The 10,545-nt window shown below is 43.7% G+C and overlaps 1 protein-coding gene and 1 long non-coding RNA gene across 3 annotated transcripts; one reads left to right on the forward strand and one right to left on the reverse strand.

Annotated features, from left to right (window-relative positions):
- On the forward strand, nt 1-3,022 carry atf4b (activating transcription factor 4b). Of its 2 annotated transcripts, none has more exons than XM_046306938.1 (3): nt 1-176; nt 1,010-1,423; nt 1,623-3,022. In XM_046306938.1, the coding sequence occupies exons 2-3, from the start codon at nt 1,120-1,122 to the stop codon at nt 2,573-2,575; spliced, it is 1,257 nt and encodes a 418-aa protein (XP_046162894.1). In that variant the 5' UTR covers nt 1-176; nt 1,010-1,119; the 3' UTR covers nt 2,576-3,022. The 2 variants fall into 2 exon arrangements, with proteins under 2 accessions (XP_046162894.1, XP_046162893.1); XM_046306937.1 differs by having other exon boundaries at nt 4-176; nt 1,620-3,022.
- Nucleotides 3,023-6,580: 3,558 nt separating this feature from the next.
- LOC124000316 lies at nt 6,581-9,039 on the reverse strand. Its single transcript, XR_006832566.1, has 2 exons — nt 7,314-9,039; nt 6,581-6,882 (listed from the first exon to the last, which is right to left on the reverse strand). It is a non-coding gene; the product is annotated as an uncharacterized LOC124000316 (long non-coding RNA).
- Nucleotides 9,040-10,545: the final 1,506 nt, after the last annotated feature.

The raw sequence follows: 10,545 nt of genomic DNA on the forward strand, positions 1-10,545 counted from the left end.
CGCCGCGCTCTCAAAATGCGCCATTTTCCACCAGCGCCCAACAATATCAACATTCAAGTGACACCGCTCTCTTGAGCGAAATGGCAGTTTAACGGCTTGCGGCGGTCCTAGCAGCAGCAAATCCAACAGTGCATCAACCCAGTGCACTGCTTCAACTTCATATTTGTCAAAATGACGTAAGTATATATTTAAGGATTTTATTTGTAAGCAATTTGCTAGCTAACGTGAATCTGACAGCCCAATGACGTCAATGAGCTCAACTCAATTTGTGAAGCTATTAGCCTGCTTATGTTGTCTAGCGAAGTATTTTCTAAATACATATAGTATAACTTGCCGTAAGGTCGCCATTTGCCAGACAAATCCTTTGAATGACATTTGATACCAACGTCACGAGTTAGATCAGAGAATGTTACATTATATTTCGTTCGGGCAAAATAGTCAGTGAGTAGTTTCATAATTACAGTTTTAGACATTGTCACCAATTGTTTAAAAAAAATAGGTGGTACGATTTTATGGAATTTTCCAGGAATGCCAACGTGGCAAACAAAATGGTTCGTGATCTTTATTTGTTATTGAACAAAATGGCGATATAATCAGTGTTTAACGCGGGAGGGTGAACACAAGTGTGGCTGTTGGTTAGGGAGGCGGAAGCCGCCATCTCATTCGCTAGACACACTTCCATTCTGACGATGGTTGCTGTGGAAACTGACCTCATTTGGCGCGTTTGCGAGTCACAAGACAAAGGCAGTGAGGATATTCAGTGCCAGCGTTGTAAAATGGTAGGGGCAGTGTTGTGCACAAAACGCATTACATATATAAACATAAGCTCAGACTTAATGTTTTTCCTACCCAATCAAAAATGTCCTTCCAAATATTACACAACATAACACTGCTGACCATGACATAATATAAAAATCAACAAAGGAGAAAAAGCTAATTTGCCTACATTATGAGATACTGTTTACATTATTACATGAACTCACCATGTCTAATCCTGTCTCTTTCCCAGGTCCTGTGTGGAAACCCTCAGCACTGCTGTAGTTGACAGCATAAAAGAATCGCTCAAACTCTTACTGCCGTACCTACCGTCTCAGATCCTAGTGACTGAACAACAGAGCTATGACCATGATGAGCTCACAGTTTGGCCTGGACGATATGGAGGCCCTACTCTGGGGGCCTTCCTCTCTCATGGCTGACCCCATGGGGTCGCTGCGCCACCAAGATGAAGTTGCCTCGATAGAGGGGGGAGCTTCTCCCCTCTCGTCATCTTCCTCTTCTCCACTTCTCCTACTATCCCCCCCTCCCACTCCGCCGTCACTGCTCCTCCAGGAAGAGAAGGCTGGGGCAGACTTGCTGTCCTTCCCTTGGCTATCTGCTGACCAGCTAGGCCACACCCACCACATTGGTGCAGATGATGGGAAAGGTGAGGACCATAACATCCTTAGTCCTTCCCACGTATGTTCATACTGGTCGACAGTGTGTAGAAATCCATAGCGATTTATATTTGATTCCCATCTGTTTTTTGCCGTATAGAAAAGGTAAGGACTTATCACAAGTTGTAATTCCAGTGTATTACTTTAGCTATTGAGCAGCTGATTAACCCTCTTTGTCCTCCACAGAAGATGCCTTTTCTGGCATGGACTGGATGGCCGAGAGGGTAGACCTGAGTGAGTTTGATTTGGACTCCCTTATTGGTTCCTGCAGCCCAGACGGTTCCCCCAGCTCCCCTGAAGACCTCATCACTTCCTTTGAGTGTCCCATGGAGCTGGACTTACTCCCCCTCCCTACTCCCACGGACCTCCCCACCACCACTGATCCACTTCTCCCCCCAACCATGTCACAGCCCCAGGAAGACCCTCAGGAGGGGTTTCATTCACCTCCCCCCTGCGTCCCTGATGCCCAGGAGGAGCTGGAGATCAAGTCGGAGCCCCAGTCTCCAGCTCCCTCTCCTCCTCCATCTCCCACCTTCACCTTAGAGCTGGGCAGTGAGGTGTATGTCTCAGCGAGCGTCAGCGAGAACCTGGAGGTTCCCCAGCCAGTCCCCAGCATTGTGCTGTCTCTCTCGCCGACCCGCATCGTCGTCCTCCTGGCCCCTAAACGGGAGGTCGGTGTGACAACCACTATCACCATCCCAGAGATCCTCTCTGACAGTGACAGCAGCTTCAGCTCCTCTAGTCAGCTCAACCGGCCCTCCATCGCCACAACTCAGTCAAGGTTCCAAAACGAGAGCAAACCGTACCCAACAACCCCCAAGTCTAGGCCACAACATCCAGACCAGCCATCCACCACCACATCGAGTGGGAAAATGAAGTCCTCCTCTGGAGGACCCCCGAAGGAGAAGAAGCTCAAGAAGATGGCGCAGAACAAGACGGCGGCCACGCGCTACCGCCAGAAAAAGAAGACTGAGCAGGAGGCCTTGAGCGCGGAGTGTGACGACCTCGAGCAAAGGAACCACAAGCTTGCGGAGAAAGCCGACTCCATCGCCAATGAGATCCAGTATCTCAAGGACCTCATGGAGGAGGTGCGCCAAGCGAAGAGCAAGAAGGGCCTTGTGACCTCTAACTGTACTGTGTAACCCACCAAGTATCCCACTATCTAAAATCTATGCTTTTTAAATGCATGTATTGTATTGTATTGTATTGAGACTCCCAACACCCAAGTTCTATTGACCTTCCTGCCTGTCTCTTCCTTTAAGAGTTTGAGACTATTGTTCTTGTAGCTTGAGTTTGATGTAGTCCCTTATCTCTTGTATGAAAACCTTTAAGTATTTTCCAGACAAACAATATTCACTTGTGTAATTAGTCTGATCTTTTGTAGTCTGTCATAGTTTATCAATAGACGTGTCTATATTGTTGTAGATGCATGTCTTAAAATAGGCTTTGAAGCCTCTTATTCAAATGTACTTTTACTGTAGTCGGAATCATAAAAAGTCAAATCCGTTTGGTTTTGTGCTATTCGTTTAGCAAACAAACTGGGAATGGGAGTATACAGTGTTCATGATAAAGTATATTATTGGGACCAATTTTGCCATTTCCATAGTCATTTCAAAATAGGGCCCTTGGCCTACCTTGTCATTTGGCTAATAGAGGTGTGAATGTTTGTAAGTGTGGAGGCAAGTTGTTTAAATATTGCCCAGATCTGACTCGCTCCAGTGCACTCCTGTCATGTGAAAACCTGTTCTGTGGAGGAACATGATCAGTGTGGTCTGGCCCAACATAAAACCCTTTACCCAGATAAGGGTCAGGTTAAACAACCATTGTGTGCACTCCAACTGTGTCATAAAGGTCTACAGTCCCATGAGACATAATAAGCACGTGGTGCTTCTTTCTAGAGAAAACATGGACTGAGTTCTAAATTGCACCATATCACCTATAAAGTTAATATAGTTCATTGTGGGATACTACAGGAGCCAGGGTACATCCAAGTTCCAACTCTTTAATTTGTATTTTCTGATCATCCTGTGTTGGACACAGTTTACAGCACTGACCTTCTCTGAACGGTGCTGTTTGTGTGCGGACTTAAGCACTGCTTAAATAATGGAGGTTGACCACCGTGACACTGCCCTGTATTCAACCTAAAACTGCCACTAGAGTTCTGAAACTGTTTTTTTTCTAGGCCTTTTGTCCAGATAGCTTGGGGGAAATTGCATTTGGGCTTGTATCGAACATTTAGTGCTGAGGCACAATGTATGTCTCTGAAAACACAAGCTCCCCAAAGAAGCTGTGGGCAGTGAGAAGCACAACCAGTTCCATAGGACAATTAAACCCAATTTACCACAACTTCTAACTCTTGATGTTACAACTGATCTGAAAGCAACCTTTTCATTCCAACCATTTTGTTGCACAATTTAATAATGGATAATAACCCCCTCTGCAAAGCAGGGAGTATCCTGGCTCCAGGAGTGTTATGCGATTCAGTCTTTCTTGGGAATCTCATGTGAGATCCATAATGGACATGTGACTGACCAAACGTGGCCTATCCGTTCATGGCCCGTGACTGAGACAGTAGGCTTTCACAAGTTTTGGGTTCTGTTGATTCATCAGTTGCAGTTGGTGTCAGCAACACAGTTGAAGTTTTGTATGTCCAGTTCACAGACATCTTTTAAATATGGGAAGACATGCAATAGATCTACATTGGACATATAGACCTACAAATTATCTCGAGATGGTATTGCAAAAAAAACGTTAATCACAGTTCAGTGGGATAAGCTTCAAAAGGTAAATTATTTCCTTGATTAATTCCTAATAACTTGGTAATTATTCGTTTGACCAGTCCTCCTCAAAAACAAAGCAGGATCCACAGAGACGGTCCCCATCAGAGGTCTAGCAGCTACAGGCCCCATGAATATCAACAACACCTCCACACTCTGGTGCCTCCCCAGAGAGACATATTCATCTCCAAAATGTAAATCTTGTTTCTCATGATCTGATGATCTCTAGATGCCTTTTAGCAAATTCCAAATGGGCTGTCATGTGCATTTTACTGAGGAGTGGCTTCCATCTGGCTACTCTACCATAAATGCCTAATTGGTGGAGTTCTGCAGAGATGGTTGTCCTTCTGGAAGGTTCTTCCATCTCCACAGAGGAACTTTAGAGCTCTGTCAGAGTGACCATCGTGTTCTTGGTCACCTCCCTGTCCAAGGCCCTTCTCCCCCAATTGCTCAGTTTTGCCAGGTTGCCTGCTCTAGGAAGAGACTCAGTGGTTCTAAACTTCTTCAATTTAAGAATGATGGAGGCCAATGTGTTCTTGGGGACCTTCAATGCTGCAGAAATGTTTTGGTACCCAACCCCAGATCTCTGCCTTGACTCAATCCTGTCGCAAAGATCTACGGACAGTTCCTTCGAACTCATGGCTTGATTTTTGCTCTGCATTTATTTTCTTTTTTAAATTTTACCTTTATTTAACCAGGCAAGTCAGTTAAGAACAAATTCTTATTTTCAATGACGGCCTAGGAACAGTGGGTGAACTGCCTGTTCAGGGGCAGAACAACAGATTTATACCTTGTCAGCTCGGGGGGGGTTGAACTTGCAACCTTCCGGTTCCTAGTCCAACTCTAACCACTAGGCTACCCTGCATGCACTGTCAACTTATATAGACAGCTGTGTGACTTTCCAAATCATGTCCAATCAATTGAATTTACCACAGATGGACTCCAATCAAGTTGTAGAAATATCTCAAGGATGATCAAAGGAAGCAGGCTGCACAAGATTCTTCAAAGTAGCCACCCTTTGCTTTAATGACAACTTTGCACACTCTTGGCATTCTCTCAACCAACTGGAATGCTTTTCCAACAGTCTTGAAGGAGTTCCCACATATGCTGAGCACTTGTTGGCTGCTTTTCCTTCACTCTTCAGTCGAACTCATCCCAAGCCATCTCAGTTGGGTTGAGGTCAGGGTATTGTGGAGGCCAGGTCATCTGATGCAGCACTCCGTCACTCTGCTTCTTGCTCAAATAGCCCTTACAGAACCTGGATGTGTGTTGAGTCATTGTTCTGTTGAAAAACAAATGATAGTCCCACTAAGCGCAAACCAGATGGGATGGCGTATCACTGCAGAATGCTGTGGTAGCCAGGCTGGTTAAGTGTGCCTTGAATTATAAATCAATCACTTACAGTGTCACTAGCAAGAACCCCTACACCGTCACACCTCCATGGTGGAAACCGCACATGCAGAGATCATCCGTTCACCTACTCTGTCTCACAAAAGACAAGGAGGTTGGAACCAAAAATCTCAAATTGGGACTCATCAGACAAAGGACAGATTTCCACCGGTCTAATGTCCATTGCTCGTGTTTCTTGGCCCAAGCAATTTTCTTCTTCATATTGGCGTCCTTTAGTAGTGGTTTCAAAGCAGAAATTTGACCATGAAGGCCTGATTCACGGAGTCTCCTCTGAACAGTTGATGTTGAGATGTGTCTGTTACTTGAACTCTGTGAAGCATTTATTTGGTCTGCAATTTCTGAGGCTGGTAACTCTAATGAACTTATCCTCTGCAGCAGCGGTAACTCTGAGTCTTCCTTTCCTGTGGCGGTCCTCATGAGAGCCAGTTTCATCATAGCGTCTGATGGTTTTTGTGACTGCACTTAAAGAAACTAAAAGTTCTTGACATTTTCTGAATTGACTGACCTTCATGTCTTAAAGTAATGATGGACTTTCATTTTCTTTGCTTATTTGAGCTGTTCTTGCCATAATATGGACTTGGTCTTTTACCAAATAGGGCCATCTTCTGTATACTACTCCACACTGAGTCGCTCAAATTCATTAAGGAAAGAAATTCCACAAATTAACAATGAATACCTGTTAATTGAAATGCATTCAAGGTGACTACCTCATGAAGCTGGCTGAGAGAATACCAAGAGTGTGCAAAGCTGTCATCAAGGCAAATGGTGGCTACTATGAAGAATCTCACATTTATTTTGATTTGTTTAACACCTTTTTTGGTTACTACATATGTGTTATTTCATAGTTCTGATGTCATCGCTGTCATTCTACAATGTAGAAAACATTTTTTTTTTTAAGAAACCCTTGAACGAGTAGGTGTGTCCAAAGTTGACTGGGACTCATATTTATAGGACAAACACTTCAAAACATTGCTTTTTACTGTCTTTTTTTGCCATTTATGAATGTGTTATTCAATGCGTTTCTCTTTATAAACCAAAAAAAAGTACATCTTTTTTTTATATCTGAAAGGGTCTTAAAATTCTAAATTAAATAGCGAAATAATCCATAGTGTGACCATCTTAAACCAATTCCATATGTCAGAACTGTCTCTCTCTCCGGCTGCATTAGGATTCGACAACACACGGATGTTTTGTCGATGTGCCTTTGATCAAAGCACTTAACCCTCATATGCTCCAGGAGTTCTGTTCTACGATGGCTGACCCTGTAAAACAACACATTTCACTTCACCCATCTGGTGTGTGACAATAAAACATACTTTATCATCAATGTATTTATTAAAAATAAAAAAACTCTAGTAAAATGATTGCAAAACCAATCTACAAATGAAACAACTACAGCCAGTTACATTGCAGCAGTGTTGGACCACAAAGCCAGTGCAGTCGTCCTCCGTTAAACACAAAGGAATCCTATCAGGCAGAGCATACTGATGACCTCATGTAAATTTTAGAGTGGTGGTGGGGGAGGTTGAGGCATAGAGACCACAAAGACAGAAAGGGTAAGGTATAGTGGGTGTTTAAAACTACATTTCAACCACAAATGCTGGCAAAAAACATTGGATCAGAACAATGATGTTATCAGTTCAATAGTGCTGAGCCATAGACAAAGGAGAGCAGTTCAGTATCCTCTACTCACCATAATCTCTGTGTACGAGCAAGAAGGCCTCATCAACATTCAGTCTGAATTTCCTCTATTTTGTACAAGCAGGTCCAAACTGTGGAGCTCAAGTGTGTTTTCCATACCGGTACCCAGTTCAGGTCTCTGACCCTGCCCTATCCTAGAACCTGTGGTGGTTATATGGCGGCTGGGCTGGAGGAAGTCGGCCCCTTGCTTCATTATGCTCCTCACAGAAACCCAGTCCCAGTTGGGGGTGTCTACTATATGTTGACCTTGCGTCCGACCACATCAGTAGCATTATCTGCTGAGTCACAGGGTGTAATCCAGGGTGGGGTGTCAACTACGGTGATCCGCCTTCCATAGACCTCCCCGTGGCCAACGGTGCTGTGGACAGTCTCTGTCCCAGTCTGGAAGACCTCCTCACCTAGGATGGCATTCCCTGTAGTTCTATTCTCAGCTTCCGGCCCCGCCAGCAACAGGAGCCTACGGTCTAGGAGATGACAGATTGGTTCTCTTGTCGGAAACGACAACAACAACCACTGATGGCTGTTTTGACTCTTCATTTGTGCTCTCCACAGCAGGAAGGTAGGCAAAAGGGACAGTTAGTTACCGGCCTCATCACCATTCAGTCTGAGTTTCCTCTATAAAGTTGACAGCAGATGTTGGGATTGTGCAAGAAGGAGTGCGGATGGATACCTGACATTCAGAAACTAAACTCAATTACGGGGTACCAGATTCAGAGCCAAAGAAGACTGTAGCCATTCTAGCCTCTTGTTTTCTTTCTTTCTCACTCCCCACCTCCCCCAGTTCTTCAGGGGATAGTCTGTCTGTTAGACTGTGTAAACAGAGAGAGAGCTTCACAAGATGCTGGCATTCTATCCCATCTCTCTCAGACTCCTTCCCTCTCACTCTCCCTTCCTCTTTCTTCCTCCCTCTCTAATGGTCTTTCCTTCACATTCCCGGAACTCTCTTGTATCTCTTGTCATATTCAGCCTTAACGAGAACAGATTGTACACAATGCAGATGGGAAGTCAACACAGTGCAGCTCTTCTCTGGAAAGTGACTTGTTATTCAGATGACCCATATTAGGGAGCTGCTCCCACACAGAAACAACATTTCGCTGAGGACGATGGGGGCTGGCTGGAGCAGGACTGGACTGAAGTTACAATGGTTTTCTGTTAGTCCTGGTATATTTGTCGTCCCAAGTACTAGGCTTAATCTGTGTCCGGGAAACCAGCCCCTAAATGTTTTAAGACTACACACTCATTACACACATTACACTCATTGCTCATCACTACACAAGGGATGTTACGATACCAGCTAGCTACCCTACTGATATTGTTGCACACGCTATGTCTAGGTGTCCTAGGCCTAGCTACATGGGCTGAGTACAAAGAGGGCATGACCCAAAACTAAAGCTAACACAAAACAAACACTGCCAGGCCGAGGCTTGTGGCCACCTTTCTCTGATTGACAATAATCTCAATTGCCCACACCTGTGTGCTTATCAAGGCTTCCTGGCAGAGCACAGGACCTGACTCGGTTGGGGATGGCGCATGGTAGTGGTAGTATGCTGTCCACCTACTATGTCAGGGTTAAGCAACCGTGGTCCTGTTTTTTATTTAACCGACCTAGAGGACCAGGTGTGTTGAATTTAGGCAATCACTAAACGGATCAATTAACTAAGTAGCTCTGTGTGGTGCCCAGTTGGGATAGAATCCTGCAGTACCTGAGGCACTCCAGGAACAGGGTGGCCCACCCCATGTACTATGTGCTAACACTGAACAACCACCCCACATTGTAACAATATACAGTACATACAGTGCAAAATGCTTTAATGTACATGTTTTCACGAATTTCAGTGCAATTGAACATTCACAACATCATATGCATGTATTTTTTAATATGTGTACTGCAATGCACTACTAGATAAAACAGTCAGTAAAGCATTTATAAGTGTCAGAGTTACGATATTTAACCCATAATAAAAAGTTAACGTTAGATTTCAATAATACACGGCAGTGCTGTTACAGAACATCCATTACTACATTCCAATTTAGTTTGGTTTGTTCTGACGACACAAACCAAAGCCTGATAAAATGATCAGATTGATGTGATTATTTTAAGAGTGCCGTTTATCTTTAGGATGCTCACCACAACATGCATTTATAAGACAATGTATTCATAATGCGTAGTTGCATTTGCAATTACCATAACACCTTGAGGGAAACAATGACAACTGGGTCATTCTTGAATTGCAGTGGCATTTGGGGATGTTGGAAACGTCAATTCTCTAGATTTTAAATATTTAAATGTATTTGGGTACATCTTCCCATTTCAAATCAACTAAAAGGGCAGCTTAATGACTTTTCTATAGTTATGATAGAATTGTGCCACAGTAGGAGTAGTAACACCAATGACGGTAACACCAATGATGGTAACACTAATGATGGTAACTGTCACGCCTTGGTCATTGTATTTTGTGTTTCTCGTTATATATTTTGGTCAGGCCAGGGTGTGACATGGGTTTATGTGTTGGGTTCGTATTGGGGTTTTATTAGCATTGGGATTGTGTATGATTAGGGGTGTGTCTAGTTAGGCTTGGCTGCCTGAGGCGGTTCTCAATCGGAGTCAGGTGATTCTCGTTGTCTCGGATTGGGAACCGTATTTAGGTAGCCTGAGTTCACTTTGTAATTTGTGGGTGTTTGTTCCTGTCTCTGTGTTGTAGTCACCAGATAGGCTGTATAGGTTTTCACGTTCCGTTTGTTGTTTGTATTTAGTATTCAGTTATTTCATGTACCGCGATTAATTTCATTAAAGTCATGAGTAACCTACACGCTGCATTTCGGTCCGACTCTGTTCTTACAACAGACGAACGCCGTTACAGTAACACTAATGACACATTTGAGGTAAACTAGGATTTTCTTAAATGGAGGCCATAGAAGGTCAAATATTACGTCTTTAACCCTTTAAAAATAATTGACTAAAGTGACATGATGAATAATTTTGCTCACAATATAATTGCCTTTCATTTACATTTCAATAGAGGCAACCACATCGGGTGAGGCAACCCCATATCACAGTCATAGTAAGTATGCCACATTATATGCCAAATAGCCAACATGGATGGAAGTATATATGGACGTTTAGTTGCTAATTGATTACATAAAAAAGTATCTTGAATGTTGGCTGTATGGTATATATGAGGGTGGTGCGCCCCTTTCTGTCCATTAACGGGGGGGGGTGTTAC

This window comes from Oncorhynchus gorbuscha, linkage group LG16 (genome assembly GCF_021184085.1).
Source record: "Oncorhynchus gorbuscha isolate QuinsamMale2020 ecotype Even-year linkage group LG16, OgorEven_v1.0, whole genome shotgun sequence".
Classification (NCBI taxonomy): Eukaryota; Metazoa; Chordata; class Actinopteri; order Salmoniformes; family Salmonidae; genus Oncorhynchus; species Oncorhynchus gorbuscha.